Below are 24,629 nucleotides of genomic sequence, written 5' to 3'. Positions count from 1 at the left end.
ATCTGTCGACTGGAATGGAGACAGAACTAAACTCTGGGGGATTTCACGGGGATTAGGAAACATTCACATGGGATTCAGAATTCAAGATGCTAATCCCCAAACCTCACCCACTTCTCAGCAGTTCATTCATGGGCCTCAAGCTTTTTAGACCTACAAAATGCCACTCAAACAGAAAATATCCCAACTTTTACATCAATTTGTGGCTCCGTATGCAAAGAAGGAACACACTCATTCATGTGCCTTTTATCCTCATCCCATACCCTTCCTATGGTCTCTCTCGCCTGAGTCACAGCTGAAATGGAGATTGTAGACGCCCTGAGGCAAGAGCTGTATCTTTCTAAGCCTTCTGTGGAGCACCCAGAGAGCTGAAAAATAATTAATAACAACAACAGCCACCCTGTCTGTGACACCATCCTGTGATGCACCTCACAGCACTTGTTTCTTTACAGAAGGCCTTACGTGCCCAGAGGTGCCTTAAAGAAAACTCTGGTAAAGACAGAGCTGTATCTCAGTTGGGCCGATGAGTTGGAAACAGGGATGGGGGTCGCTGGATCAGGGATGGTGGTTCAGTTCATTATATCAGCCCTAGAATCTGGCTCAGTGCTGTTCAAATACAGCAAGTTAAAAAATGCTGATAATTTTTCATGCAATTATCATGAAATTGCTGGTCAAAACCTGTTTGGCCAGCCACTCCAGCACTGCAGATGACTTCCCTTTCATGCAATGCAAGGAACTTCTTGAGGGCCTCCTGCATTCTTTGGGCGCTGTGCTCATATGGCAATATACAGACCAGCCCAATCTCTCCCCCACTCCCCGGTTCAATGTCTCAGGACCAGAGAGATGTGACACACAGAACAGGGGTTAAGACACCCCATGGGCCTGATTGGATCACCCTCATGCTGGAGCAAAGTATGAACAGCTCCACTGACATCCGTGTTAGCGGCGGGGATCAGGGAACCTGTGCAGTCCTCTATACCCCCACGCTCTGCCCCTTGGGAGTCCTTGAAGCCCCATTGTGCCCCCAGTGGCTGCCCCTTTGGGGTCCCAAGAATGCTAAATTGCCAGCCTTGCCTAAAGCCCTGAAATGAAAAAAAAAAAAAGAAAAAGAAAAGAAAAACAACTACAGTAAAAATTAGGGGTTTTTAAAAATCAGTTTTCTTCTAAAAAAGCAAAACAAAAAACCCCCTATCATTGAAAAAAATAATAATTAAATAGAAAAAAGTGTAAACGTGCTAAAAAGTTTTAAAGCGACAAAGTGGGGGCGGTAATCTCTTGTATTGGACCAGCTTCTGTTGGTGAAAGAGCAAAGCTTCCACCGAGCTCCTGTGCTGGTGTGGGGCTTTTATAAAAAAAAAAATGGGGGGGGGGGGGTTGGAGAACGATGAAGTTTCTGTCCCAGTTGGGATTCGAACCTATAATACAGGCTCTGCCCCGCCCCGCTGCGGCCGCCATCGTGGGTGAGGCGGATAGGCGCTGTGAGCGGCAGCTGCCACCTTCAAAATGGCCAGTAAATGTATCTGCTGTTTGGAGATCGCTGATTCTGCTAGTATGTTATGGGTTGTTAGCGTATGAGGGGCTTTTTCAGGCCAGTCCAACAGTTAGGATCGTCACAGCCGAAAGCAGGATCCTATCGTATTTTTAGGAGCTAAAATTCAGCACCCCCTTGTATCCGAATCTGCTGACTCCTTCATTCTGATTGGCTAAAAGGGATGAATATATTAGAGCATGACAGCCGGGCAACAGCCCAGCGTTATGCGCTTTATTGAATTATTTGGCTTCTGAATCAGAGTACCAAGGGACAAGCGCAGGTTAATTCAATACGTATTACTTTTATGAATCAGTTGAAATGTTATTATTTGACGCTTCATGCTATTTAATATCTTTTACATGGGATTTCTGTAGTCACCCTAACTGAGAAAGTTTTAAAGTTCTAGTGATTTAAAAGGCTAGGGCCTGCACCCCATACTTGTGTTGTATGAAAGGAGAGAAGGTTAGCACTCCCCTTGATAAGGATGGAAGAGGTCCTAGTGACCTTTACAACACGCATATGGTTAAGGCATTGCCACTTACTTCGTGGCATCTAACCAAGTTTTTTTTTTTTGCTCTGTCATAGGCCCGTCGAGCACAATAACCGTTGCAGTGGGCAAGGCTGCTTGACTTTATTGCTGCATTTCACAAATGATGCTTTCCTTTAAGTGGCAATATGGGATTATGCTAAAACCAAAGTATCATAAAAATACCCCAAGTAGAACTGCAGAGCATATTAGCACGGCAAGGCCATTTCCCCCAGCTGATTTTCAGTTCTGTCAAGTGTGGGTTTTATGCATTATCATGTCCAGGGTTTGAAAACAGAAATAAATGTTAATAATAGCTAGTTAAAAATCCCATTTTAACAGGGAAAACTGAGATTTTGCATCGAAGAAATTACTCTCTTTTTACAGTGCGATATAACCCACCCACCCCTTCATCCAGGTGATGCCCAAACACCTTAACTATATAGTCAGACTATAGTACAGTGGCTGGATGTGTGTGATGGGTTTAAAAAAAAAAGGGGGGGAAAAAATCATTGCAAAAATCATTTTATAGATCGATGGAGAAGTCCTGGTACACAATGGAGGGTATTTCACATTGCTCATAATATGCAATCAGCATTTGCTATGTATTAGACTATTTTGTCTCTTGTTATTTATAGTATGGTAGTGCCCATCAGGTGCTATGGCAAACATGAACAAAAGTGGCTGAAAAGCTTAAATATTTTTAAAAGACCTAAACCCCACTGGAAAACTCCAGTAGACTACACAATAATTTAACAGAGATTAGATCACTCATGGAGGAGTCTAGCTCATTCTAAATCAGGCTGGCTAGGATGCCAAAACCCAGGAGTTTTGATGAAAAACTAAGGAACAAAGCATTTTTGTTTTGGTCTCAGCAATCATGGCGGTGATGACACACATACAGCCTTGTCTTTCCAAGACCACAACTCTGTGCCCCACAAAACCTGTGGGGCATCCACGAATTTTCAAGCCAGTTTTCAGGATCAGCACAACGCAGCATTTATTACAGTGTGATGCACCATCATGTCATAATGCTGATTTGGATCTGACATGTCACTACAGCCATTTCTAGTCCAACGAGGCCAGATGTTGAAAACAGACACACAGCACTTCTGAAATGCTCTGTGCACTGAGGAGGGCAGTAGCCAGGTCAACTGAATGCTACACAATGGGTGTGGAGGGAGAAAATTTTCAGCAGAGGCTTGTCTCACATCACGACTTGGTTGAGATCCTGGATACTGCTTGTTCAGCCCCAAGCCCTATACGTATTGTCTCATTGTTTCTTTGTGTACCCCCATCTTTCTGTACCTATCTTGTCTTATACTTAGACCATTGTTTTTGTTCTGTTTGTACAGTGCCCAGCACAAAAGGCTCTTGGTCCATGATTGGGGCTACACTAATACAAACGGGCTCTAAACAATGTAGGACTTCCTTGCCCTTGACGCCAGCTGAATGATCCCTCTGTAATTCGCTTTTTGTAGTTTAGGAAGACATGCCAGGATATTAATTCTCCCATGTTGCATGGATTCAGAATCCTCTTTAACTGGATTATTTGCTGGTAACTGACTAACACCTACCTAGCTAGAACCTGTAAAAGTGGACAGCTCAACTCTGTCTCAGACTACTATCCAGGGAGGAGGACGTTATCCCTTTTATTACTTAGTTTAGCCACTCTAGGCTGGCAGCACTGGGCAGAATCCCACTGAATAAACAGAAGCCCTTGCTGGAGAAACTGCTTGTTGCATGTGAATCCCCTCACATGCAAACAATCGGCCAGCAAGCCATACACCCTGGCTGAATCAGTTGTCTTGAAACTAATAGGTATTTACGGTAGTGAGTTAAAAGACATTGACTCAACATTTGGAAATAGCGTTTAATGGTGTAGGTTTAGCAGATAGAATGCAAAAGGAACATGACAAGCCTTTTAGCCAGGCGTGGATGTTACTGTCCATAGCACAAAACCCAGGAGTTTTATTTCAAGAACCTTAAGAAATCACATTTGGCACCTTACAGGAACAGAATCTCACATGAGGATTCTTGTTACATGGTGTTACTGATACAAATGGCAATTCAAAAGTGGGCGGAAATCTAACTAGGGACCTAGTGCTCCCTCGTTGGCTGCAGTGAGAAAACAAACACAAAAGTAGTAAGGATGGTTTGGCAGCCAGTTTGGTACAGCCCAACTTGACCCCTATATTTATGCAGGAAAAAATATTGACCTTAAATGTCTCCTCATACTAGATGGTACAAATTAAAATATGTAGCTTCAATCTGAACAAGGAGTGGAGAAGCTAGTAAGCCACATGCCAACACCACCAAGTGTTTCAGATTCGGGCCCACTCTGCATCAGGTTGTTTCCACTGGTCCGCGGTGTGTTAGGTTCTTCACTGAAGCACCTGACTATTGAGAAAGCCTGTTAAAAAACTATTCCCACTTATTAAATAAAAAAGGACTACATAAAAAAAAATTGACAGATTTATTTTAGGGGTAGAGGCCCTGATTATTCAGAAAATTCCATTATTAGCAGACTCTCTTATAAACCTCATCAGTCAAGAGATTGTTCTGCAGCTGTTTTCTAAGAGTGTCATGCTTACACATGGGATTCACTTTATTTACCAGAAAGCCAGCTCATGTGTAGCTGAATTCTAAAGCAACTTTTGCAGGTGCACACTTTGTACTGGGAAGTTAATACACTTAAGGTGTTAAGCATCAGTTTCCACAGCTCTCTCCCCTTCAGATCATCCACACTTAGAGATAAGTTGCTTCATTCTATTTCTTTAAGTGCCCTGTACCCTCTTGCACTATTGCTTGGCAGAGGCAATCATCAATATGGTTAAAACTCTCTGCCTTTCACTACTAACTGAAAAATCCCTTCTCATGGAAAACACAAGGAGTTTGCACAACTTATTTGAAAGTTTAAGAATCGATGCAAAAATGGGGCTGCCAGAATTGGGCACTTTTGCCTCCACAAGAGCAGATAGTGCAAAGTCAGATGGAACACCCTAGGCAAAAGAAAAAAAAAAAACTCACATTTTCTGACCCACTAAGGTTTGGTTTCAGATGAGTCTTGTTTTATGGCAGTTGTTTGCCTGTTTTTGGCTACTAGGCTTTTTTGTTGCAAATGGTTAAGACTAACCTCCAGCTAGTTCTCAAAAGCCAACGCCGGTTGGAAGATGCAGTAATCCTTTAACCCAACAATTATTTAGCATTTGAGACTTTTGCTCCCCCTATAGATAGGACAGCAGACTGGCCAGAATTCTTTTCACCTAGGTAAGAGTCCAGTCCACTGTGATAGTTTACACGTGTTGCCTCAAGCTGAGGACTCCTTCCACATAACTGTCTGCTGGCTTCTTTAAAGTGCATCTGGACTGGAGTTATGCTCATCATCTCTTCCCTCCTCAAAATGGACTCTTACCAGATCACTGACCCCAGTATTTTATAAGAGGGGCTAAACTTCTACAGCAGAAGTGGGCTGCAAAAAAAAAAAAAAAAGTTGGTTTTGGAGGAAGCCTTGTGAGCGGAAGGGACGCGGACACTTCACATTAGTGCACTCTCACCACCAGCGTACATGTAAAATCCCACCTTTTTATTATGGCATATGGTTCTGGTTTGGATGTGTCAATACCACACAAGTGTGACAAAAAAGGGGAAAAGACATAGTGACGCTGAAATAGTTACAGAGTCATGCTATTAGCAACACAGGTTGATACGATGGATTTCCAAGATACAAAATTGTTGGGGGGGGAGGGGGTTCCTACACTGAAGTAACTTTACAATATTTTGTGAACTCACTTTTTTTTCCAGTAGAGAGAAAAAAAAAGGTAAAATATGCTGAGAACAACTACAAGCAGGAATCGCTTTAATGGTTAACAGGGAAAAGAAAAAAACGCTGCAACTTTGTTCTATGACAGCATCTATTAAACACACGTAATGAGGGGTCAGCAACTACACAGAAGTAAGAGCAGATATTTCACCACAGGAGTCTGGAGCTGGGGCAGGAAAGGGAACTCTGGAACTGGATGGTTTTATTTGGTCACAAAGTTGGAGCTGAGTGTTTAAAATGAGGCATCCTTAAAGATGCAGCACTCCTATTCAAAATAATAAAGAGACACTTCTGATAGACTAGAACCTACCGGTCTGCAATAAAAAAAATAAAAATTAGACATTTTAAAAAAAAAAACCCCAAGTATTTCTAGTATTATGACTTAACTTACTGGTACAAAACAAACCGACAGCTCCTTAAGCAGCAACAAGACAGCCAAGGAGCAGTGCCACCTTCACCACAAAGTACAGTATCTCTGGGGCTTCCAATTCAAGGCTGATACTCCTAATACGATGTTAGAAGGATCCGTTTGTCTGCCAAGGGATCAGGCACGAAAAGGAGAGACTGCTTGCTTTTTTCCACCACACTGCCCGGCTCTAACAACAAGCTAAGACATTCTCTTTGGGTCAAGACTAACAGAAACCGCTTTCTCAAATATTCTTCAGGTTTCCTGCCAACCTGGGTTTTATCTCATTATAATTCTCATGGGGGGTGGGGAGGGGGGATTTAAAAAAAACACAAACCCACAATTTTCCTGGCAGTCTCTAAAGTGATACTGAAAGTGTTTAACAGTCACTCTTCCACAGTTTAATTGTTTTGTCGTTTTCTAGTGCCGCTGATGCAATGATGTTTTCTGTCGGGTGACAAGCTGTTGAGATCACAACATCTAAATAAAAGGAGAGACACAGATATCATCATTTGTACCAGTCCAAGCTGCTTTGGTTCAGAGCAGGTATTTTCAGCTCAAATGTGCACAGCTGCCCCATCGTAAGACATGGCCAGGTTCTCCCGCTACAGCAGATACTGACAATTGAGTATGATGATTTATGAATACAAATGTTAGTGGGCCTACCCCAATTGTGAGTTTAATAGCTGGAAAGTAGGTGAAAGTTTATACAATATTACAACGGGCAGAACTTAGGGAACTATTTCACAGCAGTAATATAGGAAAGAACCAGAACCAGACCCAATGTTCTGACCACATTACACCAAGAAACCCTACGTATGCAAGTTAGGACAGATAAAAGCCCACCAAAGCAAAGGGCAGATAGTTGATTAAGCCACAAGTGCCCCAAACTCACGACTGAAAGCCCTGATCCTCCAAAGACTTACGCACTCATGCTTCACTTTACCGATTGCAAACAGTCCCATTCGATGGGCACACTCGGTGCACAGGGTTAAGCAGGTGCATAAATCTGCACGATTTGGCCCTAAGACACTGATCATGCAAACACTTAAGCACGTGCATAATTCTATTCACAGGGGTCATGCCCCTGACTACTCAGGTGAGTAAAACTGAGCATGTGCTTAAGCATTTGTAGGGGCAGGGGCTAAGTATTCAAAGCTCTTTGCAGATGGGGTCAGTGTCTCTAAAGATGCCTCAAGCTCACCCAGAACACATCCTTGGACAAGTGCAGCTTTGGGAGGAGCCAATGGCCAAGGTTTTCCCCAAAGTGACTAATGAGTCGGGGTGCCTAACATCACACGACACTTGTGAAAATCTTGGCCAATTTCTTTCCATATAATTCAAGGAAAGAAATGTCTCTGATAGGACAATAATTCCGGTAAAAATGACCATCAAGTGTCAGGGAAAACACACCATGGGTCCTAATCATGCCCCATTCAGACAGATTTTTATACTAATCTCATCTATCAAATTCTGAACAAAAACACTAAACAGACATTTTCCAATTCACAGCAACAAATTAACCTTAAACGCTATGTGCTCGTTATTTATTCAGTTAAGGAATGCTTAATCAAGATCAGTGTACCAAAAGCAGATTCACACCTGTGTGTCCCTGTAATTTCTGTACAATCTCTTTTGTTTGGAGGTTCCAAATATAAACCAGGTTGTCCTCTGAACCAGACACAATCCACTGGAAAAGATGCAGAGGGAAATAGTTATTGAAGTGCCATTCTAGTCTTTCCTGCCACCCAGCTTTAATTGCTATTTCCTCTATATAGGTTCATATACCACCCTCATCACCATAGCACTTGAGTGCCTTCCAGTTGTGCATTAAGCAACGTGGCTATCATCAGTCATGTGTGGTTCATTCTCCCTTCTCTCATTCACTCACACACCCCGGCGAGGAAAACTGTGGTGTGTCCAGTAGAGTGTTTTGTTTCGGTAGGCCTTGGGGTTTGTTTTCATATGTCCACGTTGTTCTGTCTTAATCATAATATCTAGCTCTTCTGCAGTGCTTTTCATAAGTGGTTCTCAAAGCACTTCACAGAGGTAGATATCATTATTCCCATTTTACAGACGGGGACATTGAGGCACAGAGCCAGGAGGAGAGGGAGGAGGATGTAACTTGCCCAAGATCACTCAGCAGGCCAGTGGCAGAGAGAGAAACAGAACCCAGGTCTCTTGAATCCTGGCCCAATGCTCCTTCCACTAGGCCATGCCAAAGGCCAGCAAGGCTAGTTGAAGAAGTGGCCTTAGCCCTCAAAGCAGAAGGGGGTGAGGGTTAAAGATGGATCTTAGTCCTTGAGGGAATCTCAGAGCGGCCCCTCAAGAAAGTTCCACCTCCTGCACAGGGATGCTGTGGTCCTAGAGCCTGCATCTCAACCAAGGCAACTCACAATCTGTAACAGGCAAGTGCTGGAGTAGGAACTAATAATATGGCTGCTCATCACTGAGGTTTTCCCTGTGTTACTGGGGTAGATGACACCTGGCACAGTTCGAGGCACTGAGTCTACACTGCCACCTGTGGCAAACAGGTACCCTGGAGCACCCACACAGCTGAATGGAGTTTCCTAAAACTTTCCCCAAAATGGTCCCTTTCGACCAAGCCCCCAGCAAGTAACGTTTCCAGGAGATTGAAACCTTGGGACCATTGCTTCTATTAGAATCCCTCCTCATTGCTTGGAAGTTTGCAACATTAACTGTAGCACTTGTTATACTGGGCTCCCCCCAGGGTGAAAACAGTTTTGCACTAAGGGCAAGTCAGCTATTTATAGGCCCAGAGAGATTTGCATCATCTCCTTAATTTTGATGAAAAATAAATCCTCAAATGCACCCACATCACTAAAAGCAGCTCAGTAATCACCAACCTTTCCACCAGTGACGGAGAAATTTGCAAAGATGCAGTATTTCTCATTCTTGTGACCTGTGTACGTCTTCAGGCACTGGAAGTGAAGAGCCAAAAGGCAAAAAACCATAAGCGCAGCTGGCAATGAGATATCTAGCAGTCAAGGACAAACTCCCTTTGCAGGGCAGACTAAATATATCTGTGCACATTTCCCACTCCGTCAACTTGTCCAAAGGATGCAGAGGGCATCTCTGCCCTAGAATGCTAAACAATCACTTCGCTGGGTGGGGGTGGGGGGGGCAAGGGGGGTGGCAAATGACCCCAATTTGTCACTTCCACCCACTGAAAGAACAAGGCAAGAACAATTTACCAGTTCAAGAAACACAGAATTCAGTGTCTCTGGGCATCACAAAAATGTAAAGGAACTTTTTAAATTATCCCATTTAGTCCACTACTCTAGAACAAGGGCTGTAACAAATATTATTTATAGTAATTATATTGTACAGATGACAGAACAAGTTTAACCTTATGTGAAACCATCCAAAGCAGGCTACAAACCTAGCTAGGACTTTATAGTAAGAGATTGTGACTGTACCTTTCCTTTGCTATAGTCCCAAAGTTTCAGTGTGCTAGAGAACAAAAAGGAGAACAAGGACTTTAGGCTTTTTGTTATTTCACCAGTCATGATTTCTTGGTACATAAAAGTTTTTCCATACTAGAGCTTCCCAGAGTCTACATTACTCATTCTAGTCCAGCTTGGGAATGCAGAGTTTCAGCTAACCCAACAAGAATTAGATTTTATTTATATGCCATTTGTATTCTCCTCTGTGAAAAAAATACGGAGCAAGTCTTTAAGAATGCATTTTGTCAAGTCCTTTTTTCTTCATACATGAAGAGATGCAATGATGAGGTATGTGACCAATAGAGTTGAGAATTGTCATTCAGTTCCTTTCGTCCCCCACATTTTGAGCTAACACATACTGCAAGATACAGATTTTGGACCAAGCAAAACCAAGCCAGAACCACACACTGTCCTGCATCTAGGTAGTTACAGGGATTGCATAATGGGATGACAGCTTTTAAATCAGTCAGTAGTAGGCAAGAAAGAGATAATGTTCAAATTCTATTTGGTAACCTAAATGAAATTAGCCACTGGTTTCAGACAGATGTGTGTCTTTCACACACACAAAAGAAAACACAAAAACCCCACCCATATTGAAGTACGAGGCAACAATGTTGACTCCCCTGCTCTGGCTTGCAAAATAGCCTTAATTTAAGGTTTCCTTGCATTCACCGTATGAAAAGAGAAGGAACAATCCTGTAATGTCTTTTATAAGACAACATTCATAGATAACTAGCTCATCACCCTGGGACTTAGGGATGGGAACGTCTCATTACAGCAGCAGCAATTAATACAAGGGTGGAGAAGGGAGAGTGGCTGGTTCTTGGTAGCAGTAGCACTGGAAATATTCCAGTTGGAGAACTCTCAATAGAACCAATCCCCCTGCATAGCTTTTCTGCTTTGTATGCACAGCTATTTGAGCACTGCTGCCTTTGAGAGAGAGAGGGAGACTCACAGCCTTTCATGGTGTTCCAACAAGAGAACCATTCGATCAAGGAACTACTTCATGATGAAGGCTCTGAAAAGACACAAAGCTAAGAGTGCACGGGGGTATGGCAACCTCAGTGCTAAGACTGCCAATAGCATAAACTTTGCTGACGTTCTGACCATATAATTCCCAGAAGACTCGATTATAGAAGTGTGACGGTAGGTATGAGTTTACCCATCGTAAGAATATTACAAAAGCAACCTTTTTTATGCTATTGAAGGTGATGAATGCACTTTAAATGTGTTTTTCAATACCTACTTGTCCAGAGTTGCTGCGAGTATGTATTTGCCATTTGGAGAGAATTTCACAAAAGACACAGGAGGGTTATCATCATCTGTGTTGGAAACACAAGGGTGTTATGCAGAATATGGTGAAATATTTCTCTCATGGACAAAGAATTTCTTGTGACAAAACAGACCTACCGCAGATTAGAAAGGGCAACTTCAAAATTAGTTTAGTTACGTTTTTGTTCAGCTACCATTTTATACTTCAAACAAACTGATGGGAGATACAGGAAAGTGGTAATGTGAAATAGTTCAAGAGGAAGAATATTTGGTTTACTAGCATTTTATTATTACATAATCATCCATTACCCAACCTTCCCACTCCTGCATCAACCCTCCCTATAGTCCAGAACGTGGCTGTAAAAGTTATAAGTAAGGCCCTACTTCATTTGTGATATTGCAGAACATGCAATATTGGGCTTCCACCACAGTTTTCGTTTTAATTAGCTTATTTTGCACAGTCCACAATTTTGCATGTGTTTTGAGTATGCAAATAGTACCGCACTAACATTTGATGCCTGTAAAATCTTAAAAGCTAAAATGATTGGATTCAATTTCTACAGCGTTTGTGTTAAGACTTTTAGTCTTCGGAATTTTAGTCACTGAATTTTTAGATCGTATCAGTCACTTTTTTAAAAAAAGGACTGTAATACTGTTGCAGCAAAATGTCTGGTTATCAAAAAAAATAACTGGCATAACATAATGCTTGAATGTTTATATCATTCCAGTCATTTTTTTTCTTAAATAAATAGGTCTTTTGCCAGAAGCAGGGAATGGGCGACAGGGGACGGATCACTCGATGATTCCCTGTTCTGTTCATTCCTTCTGAATCACCTGGTACTGGCCACTGTCAGAAGACAGGATACTGGGCTAGATGGACCCTTGGTCTGACCCAGTATGGCTATTCTTAAGTCTACTCTGGCTTTTCCAAATTACCACAATGAATAAAGGTCCATTATTACATTTCTGCAATTTTCTATGTCTTGTCCACAACTATTTGAAGATCATCCCACGATTAGGGTCTTAGTCATTAAACCATTTCACTGAGACACACCCTACTGCTAAAGTACCTCCACTGTGAACACGAGAAGGTGCAGTTTTGCCTGTCACTTCATGTTAACACTAGAGTCTGGTAATCAAAGGCATGACATGCACTGTTCAACAGGCTGCCCATTGTCTTAAGAAGGGCATCAGTTCTCAAATACCCACAACCCTAAATTGTAAACACATTTAGTCTTCTCCCACTGCCATGTGCTATTGCACTCGAGTATGTAGCTATCATTTCTGAAAGTGAAATAAGACTTACTTTTGCCACAGCAGTTCCAAGCCATTGCACAGCCGAACATTATACAACAATGACTAGTGGAAAACCCTGTAGTAAGGTACTTAGGTTTATTGTCAGCACACACTAGGCTATATTCCAAGCCTAAGAAGGTTTCCTACGCATGTGAGAGGCTATTTCCCCTAAAATCAACTGCAAGGATGGTTGTGTATAAAGAGGACAGTGTAAGGAGAAGGAAAAGAGAAATCAAAGCCAATAAGAAAACCACCTAACAGCAGTCAAAGTCATGCTGGGTATTTCATATGCTAAACGATAATACAGCAGAGAGAATCAAGAACAACATACACACATTTGCCTGCTTACCAATCAATGTTTTTAAGCACTGGCCTGATGCTGTATCCCAGATTCGACTATAACAAAAAAGAGACATGAGTCACTATTGTAGCTACGGAATGTATTATATCATCAACTTGTAAGTTTACATTTTAACCTCAAAGTCATGATATAAGAAGTGTAAAACTAAAAGAATCTATGTTTTTTAAGTTATTTTTATGTAAGGAGCCTAGAAGACTATGGCACATAATAAACGTTACTGAAGAAATAACCACTTACCAGAGACCGTCATAGCTACTTGACACTATCAGGGAACCATCACGATTAAAATGCACCTGTGGTTTTACATATGGGGGGAAAATAGCAGTATTCATGTTTCTGAAGAGCAAGCAGACACATTTGAAAATTATTTGTCTCCCAAGTAGTACGTTGGGGCCCCATTGTCACACAACGAGTACGCTGCGATTCATGCAGAGGGTATGGCAAGAATTCAACAACAACGTGATGATGGGCACAGAAAGTTCAGACATATCAGGATAAAAAAAGCACTCTGGGAATGTTACTGTCAGTCAGCATTGCAAAATTCTAATGCCTCATTTGCATCCACCTGGGTTTTTTTTCCCAGCTTGAATACAGACAGCTGCAGTTAATTCAGTTAGCAGGGTAATGGATGGGCAAATAGATTGAGACTAGCTGGTAAGCTTTCATAACAATTACAGTAACTCCTCACTTAACGTCCTCCAGCTTAAGTTATGTCGCTGCTCATTGAGGGAACATGCTCGTTTAAAGTTGTGCACTGCTCCCTTATAACATCGTATGGCTGCTTGCTCTGTCCACTGCATGTAAGATTTTTGTGGAAGAGCAGCAACTTTACAAGGGTGCATTGTACACGTTCCTCTTCTCCGCCGCCTCCCCCTCCCTCCCAGCACTTCCCCCACAGCTGTTTGGCGGCACTTAGAACTTTCTGAGAGGGAGGGGGAGGAGTGGGGAAGCGCTGTGTCTCCACTCCTCCCCCTCCCTCTCAGAAAGCCCTAAGCGGGCGGGCTTAGGGTTTTCTTGGGGGCGGGGAAGGAGCGGGGATGCGGAGTGCTCCAGAGAGGAGGTGGAGTGGGAGTGGGAAGAGGTGGGCCTGGAGTGGAGCAGGGACGGGAAGAGGCAGGCCTGGAGCATCCCTCCGTGAAGTCGGCGTCTGTTCTTCTCTGGGTAAGCTGCCAGTGCTGCTGCAAAGGTGCTTCCTAGTGTTCTTGCCTGCAGCGGGCTGTGTCTGTGTGGGGTAAGCCAGGGGCACTTCCCAACCACAGTACAGTACAGTATATAAATGCCTTTCGTCTGCCCCAAAAAAATTTCCTTGGAACCTAACCCCCCGCATTTATATTAAATTTTATGGGAAAATTGGATTCGTTTTACATCATTTCACTTAAAGTTGCATTTTTCAGGAACATAACTACAACGTTAAGTGAGGAGTTACTGTAATAGACTGTTTTAAGAGGCCTCTTAAAACATTAAGACCTGAACTGATTCACTGCTCCAGTGCCGTGAAGAACTTTGCTAACAGTAGCAAGACCACACTAGAAGAGTGCATTAGTTATATGCACGCCTCAGTCGGGTTTATTTATTTTCTTCAGTCACCCATGAGCTTCCCGCAAAACCCCAGTAAAGTGAATTTTAAATAGCAAATATTTAAACACACCCATGAGGGTTGTGAGGAGGGAGTTTGTAAGATCACACACATTTCTGGTAAGCATTGTGGACTATACTCCATTTTAATATCAGATCCATGTGTTCAGAGCAGCCACAGCTCAAAATGTCTGAAGCTTAGAATTCTCTCACCTCTGCTTTCATTTTATAACATTTCATCTCTGTTAAGAGCTGCACACCTTCTGTTTTCCTTACTGTGAATGGATTCTTTTTTTTTTTTTTTTTTTACGTTTTATTCATGTTCATCCACTAAATGGATGAGATTTTAAATGCAGTTTATTTTGAAGTTCTCTCATTCTACCTCCTGAAGTGGTTTAGAATAATGAGAAAGTTATGGAGAAACCCAGAGGTACAGCAAATTCAGATTTTCATTGAGCAGACTGGAGTAGCCCCACAACCTGAGCTTTTATAGCAGATGCTGCCTGTCATAATGCCCAGAGGCAGAATCCATTCTGGGATTCAAGTGGTAAGTATGGGTCACTGGCATCTCCATGTTCATTAATACCCTTACAAGTCATCACATGGCATTTATTACACTGTGTCCCTCACCAAGGGGCAGATAGAGAGTAACAGTGAGACACTGCTCCCTTCTTTGCAAAAGGGGAAAAAGCCCTGCTAGATGCAGGCAAACATGTCAGCATGTTAATGTATCTGAAGGCACTTACAGCTGAAACTGGGTCAGAATGCGCAGGCAGTGTCTTGAGGCACTTCCCTGTTTTCACATCCCATATCCGCACACTTTCATCAAACTGAAAATCAGAGGACAAATTCACACAGTGATTTTCAAATGCACTCACTCCCCAGCCGTACCGCCCAGCCCGCATGAATGGATTAACAGGTTTGATCAGGGAGGGGAGAGAAATATGCATGACTACATTCCTCAAGCATCCAGACTTATTTCTGCTTGGGAGCACCCAAGATTTTAATGGAATTCCTCTTCACTGCTAGTCACTGAGCACTGTTCACTTAGCATGGGGATCTTCAAAGGAGTTCAATCTTAACCTTCATGCTTTGCACTTCATGGACCTTTGATGCCAATTGCAAGGAGCTCTGTGAATTTTAAGCTCAAATATTCATGCAAGGAAGCTAGTATTTATCCCTAGCTTACAGAAAAGGTAATTCAGGTTTAATGACTTGCTCAAGGTGACACAGCGAGCTGGAAGAAACGTGAGAGGAGAACCCGAGAGTCCTATTCCCAGTCCCTTCACAAGCCACGTGCATAAGGCTTCCGAGCTGCAGAGCAAGCTGTTGAAATGGTCATGAAGCTACATTTCAGTGATGCCATGGTTTGCATGAAATAGTCAAATAATCCTTCAAAGAGATAAGGGTATCTTCCAGAGCAATCACAGAATCTGAACTATGAAGATACAAGGAGCTTCTATTTCCCAAGCTATTCATGCCGGAGCACCACTCAGTACTTAAGGAAGGCTTTGCAATGAAGTGAATGTAGATATGCTGACTGCTAGTGAAGCCAGAAAGAACATCTGGAGCTAGACCTATAGCCAGCGCTTAGGGTGCTATGGGTGAAGCCCCAAACTTCTAAAGCTGGACTGAGGGCTTTGACCTTGGCTCAGGAGCCAACATAGTAGTGATGCTACCAACTCTCCCCTTTAAGACTTCATTTAATTACATGTTATGCATGGTAGAATTCAGATGGTCTAGACCTCTGCAGGGTGTATGGGACTTGTACTCCATTGAGAGTGTGTTCACTTACTGAGCCTGAAACAATGAGGTTGGACTGGGGGTTGAAGTTGCAGCAGAAGACATAGTTACTGTGCCCCTTCAGTGTCTTCAAACACTTGCCCTGAAATCAGATTTAAAATATTGTTAGAGTCAAATATACACACAGTAGATTTACCAGTAACTTCCCACACCTTCAAAGTTCCCATGGTGACCTGAATTCAAGACTAGTCATACTGTGATAAAGGGACAACGTCAGGTTAAATTTCTACCCCAAATCTAGGCTTCTATTTAAAAAAAAAAAAAATCCTTCAAGTTTTTATGGGACAGGAACCATTAAGCAAAACAGAAACAACGTGTTTCCAACCCCAACCCTGTCCCATTTTCATAGTGCATGAGAACCTGGCGGTTAAACTGATTAGAAACAAAAGTGAAATGAACTAGCTTATTTTAATTGCTAATACAGAAGGCAAGCAAGCTGCATCACTGGTGAAAAGTTAATAACAAATGTTCCATGTCAAGTTAGTCTTCTTCATTTTAAGATACCCCGAGAGAGGACTGGGGAGAAGAGAAAACTCAAGCCCCGCCCTTACCGAGCTCACATCCCAAATTTTGAGAGTTTTGTCATCGGAGGCAGAGACAAGAAGGTTGGAATCTGATGACCATGCTACATCAGAGATACCCTGAAACAAAGGAAAGCAATTTAACACTGAGCTTTGCTTGCTCATTCACTCCAGAACAGGCAAAGCATAGACAGTTTCATATCTGAAGCCAGAAAGAGAGAAAAGCAGGGTTACCTTAACTTTGCAAAGTCAGGATAGAAATGGATCACAGCAACTTCAACACCTCTTCCTCTTAACACAGGACAGCCAATGACTCCAGGAAGCTTTTAGCTTTGCTGAGCCTCACATTGCAAGAGCATAGTGGTTTGTTCATCCAGAAGTTCTAGTTACTCTGGGACCTAGTCCTCTTTTTGAAGTTTATAAATAATAACTTATACATAGCTAGGTTAGATTCATTTCCTTCCCCCTCCCTGACGGGGGGCTTATCCCTACTGTCTGCCTGAAATGACCCAGAGTAAGATTTTCAAAAGCAGCCAAGTGACTTAGGAGCGTATGTCACATTTTCAAAAGTGATTTAGGCAGCTAGGTCCTATTGACTCTTAGTGAGATTTAGGAGCCTGAGTCTCAGTAGAAGTGAACGGGACACAGCCATCGTCTAAGTCACTTTTGAAAACTGGACTTCAATACTTTGGAACGTATTCTTCATTTCCAAACATTAGATCTTATTTCCTGAATTTCAATGGGTAAAGCCATGAGAAATGTCAGGTTCCCTTTTAAAAAAATTTTTTTAAAAAAGCACCATTCTGATCAAAATTTAAAGCAAATCATTACACTATGTAGTTTTCCTAGGTGGAAGCCCAGCTGTTCAAATAGGTAGTGTTAGTGCTCACGAAGGGAAAGACTTTCACACTAGCTAAGCATTGTGAATGTAGATGCTTTATCAACAATCCACAGGTTTCCGCCCATCTCTCTCAATCCTGACCTGAAACATCCCTGCTATTCCAGGCACGGGCCACCACCACCACCACCACCATCATCATACAGGGCTAGGACTATAACAGGGTTTAAAAAGAGAATTGGATAAATTCATGGAGGTTAAATTCATAAATTCATGGCTATTAGCCAGGATGGGTAAGGAATGGTGTCCCTAGCCTCTGTTTGTCAGAGGGTGGAGATGGATGGCAGGAGAGAGATCACTAGATCATTACCTGTTAGGTTCACTCCCTCTGGGGCACCTGGCATTGGCCACTGTCGGTGGACAGGATGCTGGGCTGGATGGACCTTTGGTCTGACCCACTATAGCCATTCTTATGTTGGGAGGGCGTTTGCCATAGGGACAAATAAACCCCACCTCCAGATTAGACCAAACAATTTGCTTTCATATGAATTAAACCAATATACAAAGGCTTCTGGAGGTGAAAGCTAGCAAGTTAACCCATTATGCAAGCCCCAGATGCAATACTGAATTGCAATTGCAATCTGAAAGGACAGATATTTAGACTGCAAAATATTCTTTAGAGTTCAGTACTTACCAGTTTGTGACCAGATATTGTTTTTTCAAACTTGCCATCATACGCTCCCCAAATTTTAATTAGTTTGTCAGCCGCTAAAAGAGAAAAGATTCCCAATTAGTAAACAAGCAGTACTAAAAATAGCTCCCTTAAGGAGCGAGAAGCGCATTGGCTACTTTTCTGCAAACACGTTACTGTTTTTACCCTCAAGCACAGACTTCAGTGCATAAGGTAGGGTGTAAACATTAAATGACAAAGTTTCACTGCAGGAGCTGAGATTACACATGCTGCCTTGAAAGTGAAGGGTCTCAAATAATTCAGTTCCAAAATTGGATCCACCGTAATTTATCTGACAAGCAGCGACCTTTGGTTTCTCATTTTTAAAACTAAAAATGTCAATGAGAAAAAAGTTTCCATGCCACACAAGCCACTGAAACACTTCTGCCTCAGAGAAAGCAAAACGGATCCATAAATTGGGCCGACATTACTGCTCGTGAGAAACAAACCTGCTACCCATTATCATGTTAGCTTGTGCTCTGTACGAGAGAAAGAGGTTGATATTTGCCAGATGTTAAAAGTTAGAGAACTGTCCAGGGAAGGAAGATAAATGAACTTCTAGAAGGTACTATGAAGAGTGAGAAGTTAATTTCTATGGAGAAAACTGCACACGTAAAGGCAGTCACAATAAAGTAAAAGACCAGAATCACTGCCCATTTCTAGAGGCCATGGTGATTTCAGTGGCCATCTCCATCACTTTCAGTCGTGTTCCTCTAAATTAATGCTTTCCTCTCCAATCCCCTTTGAATAACCAGTGCCCAAGTATGTGGTACTTGATTCAAAAGGAAGTTGTCAGGCAGTTGCAATGATCACCAAAGAAAAGGTTAAACGGATATCAAGGTGAGCTTTGAGTTCTAGGCAAAAAACTTGTCAAGTTCCTCCCTTCCCAAGTTTGTCAGTCTTGTACATTTCACTTGGCTACTTACAAGAAAGGAACAGGCAGACTCTCCAAGATGCTTTTATATTACAATGCCAATGGAGCGGAGGAAGAGCTGGGAGCCCTCTGGGTAAATCTCACCTCAATGCAGAGAATGCACACTGGTTGCTCATGCCAGGCAAGCCCCAATTTAAAGACTTAAGCCAAAGTTTAAGTGGTGCAAAGGGCTGCATGGGGCCCCTCTCTGCACGAGGATTAATTTCACATGTATCCACAATCAGTGTGTAACTCTGCACTGTTTTTTGTAAAGTGGCTCAGTAGCATAAGTTGAGCATCTCAAGCCCTTCAAGCCAGGCAGAGGAAGATTCAGCATATTGGACAACAGGACATAAAAGCAAACATTAAAGTGGGTCAAAAACTTTGGAACAACCAGCTTTGAGCGTCCCTTTAAAAAACAAGCCATGTGGTTATACTCCCCCACCTTTTGATCATAAAAAAACATAAAAAACAAGCCATGTGGTTATATTCCCCCACCTTTTGCATTAAGATTAGCCATCTACCTGTCTCCCAACAGGAGGTTCACATGTGCACATTTCAGATAACAGGAAGGAATTAACGAAGACTAATACTTACAGGAACTGGCCAGCCACTCTCCATTGGGACTAAACTTTACTGACGAAACCGCCTTAGTGTGTCCTGCTAATGTGAACTTTAGAGCGTAGTTTGGTTTTACAGGTGCCGGCTGTAAGAAAGAATCACATGAGTAAGATGACCAGAGCTTTAATTCAGTGTTTCAGTTGTAACTGGGGTATCAAACTGAGTCACTATGCAGTGCTCTGCACTTGGATGGCAATCCAGATTTGATCCTTTATTTTTAAAAAATTTAAGTTCCTAGCCCTTATGTTTACGAAGGAAACCTGAGCCAGTAATGTCTTCCTGAGCCAACATAGGAACATGCTCAAACAATGGGTTAAATTCATCCTTGGTGTAACTCCAGCCAAGTCTGCTTTACCAGGAATGAAGCTGGCCCAAGAACTCTGAGAAGTGTGAACTGAGCCAATGATCTCAATGGAGTTACCTGCAAAGGATTTTTAAAAATCGGGGTTATGCCTTTTTGCTTACAATTTAAAATGAAGACCTGAAAAGCTCCCCCATAATCACAACTTGTTTTCACCTTAACTATCAGCAATGTCAAATCCAACCTTCCCCGGTTTTCCTGAAAGACTTTTTGGGAAAGGAGTTTCAGAGGGGTGCTGCACATTCTCACACCCTTATTGGGATCATGGTCTTTAACAAAGACATCCTTTTTCTCCCAAATGTCCACAAGTATTGCAAGTGACTTCAAATTTTTCAATCTGTTCCTCTCTCTATTGAGATAACAAATTCACCAGTTCTCCAGTCACCCTAGAGCTGTCCCATGGCCTGAACTGCTCATGCAGAACGCAATAAAATATTTTCTTGATAAGACTCTTTTAGGGTTTTTTAAAATATCACAAAACAGAAAAGGATACAAGGCCACTTTTTTTTTTAACCTTTTGCAAGTCACCTTTACATTCCAGCACTGGCTATTTCACTGGTGATCTTTTTAGCAGAAATATTCGTCTACTCTGGGATTGTGGGAAGGCTTTGGTAGGATACCACAACATTCCCCCACAGTCTGACCCCAATTGTAGTGATTGTGGCAATCATACTTAGCTGTAGAAATAATTAAAGAAACCAAACTTCTGACAGATCTCATAATTCCCTCATGGCTAACTGGAAACGCTGTTTATTATTTCAAGAAACTCTGACAGTGTCTCCCCATTTCTCAGCAAAGATTTAATACTAGTGTCACACCAATGTTTTAGTACTGTGATTACATTAGTTACAAAATATACTATGCCAAATTTATGAATACTCTGAAGTGTTACCATAAAACAAAATTTACACATTTTGTGATATATTCCCTTTAATGAATTTTGCAAACTACCAAAATTCAATAAGCCATATTGGACCTCAGTTATGCATGTTACAAGTTACATTATCCACCGACATCAAAACTAAGCTCTTTAGAGTAATGGCAGGAATCTTGTCGTCTATCTTGTCCACAAAGCACTTAGCATATTCTTGGCTCTAAACAAAATTAGGGGAAATCCTAAACAATTCCTTTAATTCATGTAAGTTATTAAATACCCCAGTCCTATTTGTAAGTTTGTCAGTAAAAGATGCAAGTAACTTCCATGCGCACTGACAGGTGGAGATATCATTCTGAGATTTACACGCACCTTGGTCTGATTGGTTGAGGAGGAAGGAGTAGATTGTGTTTTGGTAGATTCTGCATCTGGTTTCTTCTCTTCTGTTGCCATGGTTCTCAAGCTAGCAAGTCAGATGTATGGTACTTGAAGCAATGAATGAATGTGCTGCTTCAAAAGGGAGCCTTTCACACCAAAAGAACTGCTCTAATAACACAAACCTATGAGAAAACAAAACTCCACTGTTAGCCATCAAGTAAATTATTTCAGCAGCTAGAAGAGAATTAACACAACAGTACGTCCTAACCATAATCCATGTCCCCAAATAACCAGTGAAAAGACAAAGTTTCATGCCCATGACTTTGTACCATATGTAATGCTCCTCTCAACTCCCCTTCTTATAAGCTAAACTATAGAGCCTTTTGCTAGCCACATTATGCTTGCTGTCCTTTTTCTCAGGTGCCAAACAACATTTAAACAGCTAAGCACATTACTGTTCCTGAGAGCTCTTTTCCGTGTAAACAATTGCTGTAGTTACCACAGGTTTGTTAGCCAGTGGCAAGGGAGGTGGTCCATGTGATGCGCTGAGAAGATGCGGTCTACAGAATACAAGTTTAAGAACCCCAGTTATGACTGATTACCACATTTTGCAAGGCTCCTCTGGCACCATATTCAGCAATCCCTAAGAATACAGCTGTGAGGATCTGGCAAGGGCAGTTTATTTCTCAGCACACTCCCTAAAATGCCATTAAAATTAAATAGTTCAAAAGCATAAGAGACAAAGATTTCAGTTCATGGAACAGATGCAAGCAATAGCCCTGGATGTCTTTCAGGCTGAATGACAGACACGATGCAAAACCTATGATAATGCGAAAAATGCAACAGGCATACCCAGAAATCAAAAACCTATTAGCTTCCTCTGCTCTCTTAATTCACCCTTTTCAACCAAGGGTTGCCTCCTTAACTGCATTTCAGAACAGCAAATCACACTCGTTTCTGCCGTATACTTGGAAGATGTTTCACCTGATTAAGAGCCAGCCTTGTAGTAGTCTCAACAGACTCGCCCTGTGAAACAAAACCTGTAACTGCTGTGCCAATGTTCTGCAATCAGGGCTTACACTGCAGAGGGAATAACCTCTACTGCAGCCCAAGTAGATTTCAGCCTGGCAATGGAAAATACCTCTGACACATACAGTAAGACTTTGTCTTTAGGAAAAAATTATTAGTGTAATTTCCCCACTGTTGCTACCACCAGTTCTGTTCTGCTGGTAGGAGCTGTATTTGAAGTGACTGGTAGTGTTTTAAGCATCATATCATCCTTGGGGGGGGGCCATGCAGCATGGTATTACCTGTGTCTTATCTACACTAGAGTTCTCTTCGGTGGAGATGAGCCACTGGTAAGAAATTTTGGAAGAGATCTTTGGAAACTGTACGTCAGCTTTTCAGTGCGTGGCTCTGTTTAGGGCAACGTTATGCATCATTCAGCACAGGAACAAGAGGCAGCTTTCTGCACCAAACAGTAGAAACAGCAATATTCAGTCCAGGTTTTCTGAATGGCAACTGGCCGATGACAATATGGCTAAGATTCAGCTCATGAAGAGACTTATTCCCAGCCCAAATCTTTAATGCTTAAAGCTTCAGCCTGCTGGAGAGGGTGTAAGCTCTACTTCCGTACTGGTGCCAGTCCAACATCCAGTCACCTACAGAAGCCTGGGCACCCAGGATGAGACACACCCACTGTTCTCCATGTCATGAATGGTAAGGGCCAGGATCAAGGGATGCAAGTAACATGGGCCACACAAGCAACCCAGAACCAGTGCACAGAAGGTGGGGAGGGGAGAAAGGAATAATGCATTCCCCCTATAGAGGCTATAAAGCATGTGAACCAAGGAGGGGAAAGGTTTGTGCATGCAAACAGATTATGGGAGCTAGAGAGGACAGCAGATCCATACACCCTGGGCACAGACTGATGCATGCCCCAGCCTAGCATAGAAGCGGAGGGGGCGGGAGGAAGAAGCATGGAGGGTGCGCGGGGACAGGCCCATGCATCCCTGGGCCTGGTTCTGATGCATGTGCTGGCCTGGCATAGGAACTAGAAAAAGCAGAGCAAGCCCATGCAACCCAGAAGCAGGGACTGGGGCATTCCCCCAACCCCTGCAAGCGAGCTAGGGAGGAGGCAGATCCATGCCCCCACACACATGGAAGCTAAAGAGGTGCAGATCCATACACCCTGGGCAGATCCAAGCACCCCCTAGGAGTCCTCAGGAGGGGGCAGGTCCATGCACCTCCCCCCAGGGGTGCTAGGGAGGGGCCAGGGCTGGGGCATGCCCCACACACATGGAAGCTAGGGAGGGGGCAGGTCCATGCAGCCCCCCCCAGGGGTGCTAGGGAGGGGCCAGGGCTGGGGCATGCCCCACACACGTGGAAGCTAGGGAGGGGGCAGGTCCATGCAGCCCCCCCCAGGGGTGCTAGGGAGGGGCCAGGGCTGGGGCATGCCCCACACACGTGGAAGCTAGGGAGGGGGCAGGTCCATGCACCTCCCCCCAGGGGTGCTAGGGAGGGGCCAGGGCTGGAGCATGCCCCACACACGTGGAAGCTAGGGAGGGGGCAGGTCCATGCAGCCCCCCCCCGGGGTGCTAGGGAGGGGCCAGGGCTGGGGCATGCCCCACACACGTGGAAGCTGGGGAGGGGGCAGGTCCATGCAGGGCGGGGGGCGGTGCACGCACACATACCTCCCCCCCCCGCGGGCAAGTCCCCGGGAGGAGGCAGAGCCCGGCGCATGCCCCGCGGGTCCGGGCGGGGAGGGGACCGCGGGGCCCGGGCCGCGAGGCGGCGGCTGGCGCGTGCCCGCCAGGAGCGGGCGGGGGGGAGGGGCCCCGGCCCCGTTCAGTCACTTACCGGGGGGGCGGGGCGCCGCCTCCTCCTCGGCAGGGAGCAGGGCCGGGGAGGGGGGAAGCGGCGGCACCTCCGTAGCCGCCAGGCGGGGGAATGTGCGGTGGCGCATGCGCGAAGGGCGGGGGGGACGGGACAGCACAATGCCGCTCTCTCCTGGGGACGCTACGGCGAGGCAGAAGGGACAGAAACAGGGGCAGGCCGGGTCGAGTGGCAACGCCTTAAAGGGCCAGAAGCCTTGTCTGGGTGAATAGTTGGCGGCGGGGGACTAGGTGTGGCTGGGTGGAAACCTGCTCGTTGGGGGCCCCCAGACCACGCACGGGGGCACAGCCAGGGTTCCTCCCGGGACCCCAGCTGGGCTCTGCCATGCACCAGAGGCCCCCCATGCTGCCCACGTGTGCGATTCCCATTGAAGTCACTGAGCACTAGACCAAAGACCAGCCTAAAACTTCCCACGCAGGAGCCCTCAAGGCCTGACTCTTC

The 24,629-nt window shown here is 43.8% G+C and overlaps 1 protein-coding gene and 1 non-coding gene across 3 annotated transcripts; one reads left to right on the top strand and one right to left on the bottom strand.

Moving 5' to 3' along the window:
* Positions 1 to 1,968: 1,968 nt before the first annotated feature.
* On the top strand, positions 1,969 to 2,096 carry LOC144276316 (U6atac minor spliceosomal RNA). The gene has a single exon (XR_013348221.1). It is a non-coding gene; the product is annotated as a U6atac minor spliceosomal RNA (small nuclear RNA).
* Positions 2,097 to 4,511: 2,415 nt separating this feature from the next.
* On the bottom strand, positions 4,512 to 24,259 carry WDR5 (WD repeat domain 5). 2 transcript variants are annotated; one of them, XM_077835699.1, is made up of 15 exons: positions 24,153 to 24,259; positions 22,604 to 22,761; positions 21,288 to 21,475; positions 19,657 to 19,765; positions 18,111 to 18,184; positions 16,609 to 16,698; positions 16,050 to 16,139; positions 15,001 to 15,084; positions 12,917 to 12,972; positions 12,668 to 12,714; positions 10,997 to 11,072; positions 9,724 to 9,757; positions 9,151 to 9,225; positions 7,886 to 7,973; positions 4,512 to 6,763 (listed from the first exon to the last, which is right to left on the bottom strand). In XM_077835699.1, exons 3-15 carry the CDS (start codon positions 21,366 to 21,368, stop codon positions 6,663 to 6,665), a joined length of 1,005 nt encoding a protein of 334 aa, XP_077691825.1. In that variant the 5' UTR covers positions 21,369 to 21,475; positions 22,604 to 22,761; positions 24,153 to 24,259; the 3' UTR covers positions 4,512 to 6,662. The 2 variants fall into 2 exon arrangements, with proteins under 2 accessions (XP_077691825.1, XP_077691826.1); XM_077835700.1 differs by lacking the exon at positions 22,604 to 22,761 and having other exon boundaries at positions 24,153 to 24,249.
* Positions 24,260 to 24,629: the final 370 nt, after the last annotated feature.

The sequence above is a fragment of the Eretmochelys imbricata genome, chromosome 16 (genome assembly GCF_965152235.1).
Source record: "Eretmochelys imbricata isolate rEreImb1 chromosome 16, rEreImb1.hap1, whole genome shotgun sequence".
Lineage (NCBI taxonomy): Eukaryota > Metazoa > Chordata > Testudines > Cheloniidae > Eretmochelys > Eretmochelys imbricata.
This window is presented reverse-complemented; position numbering and strand designations above follow the sequence as displayed.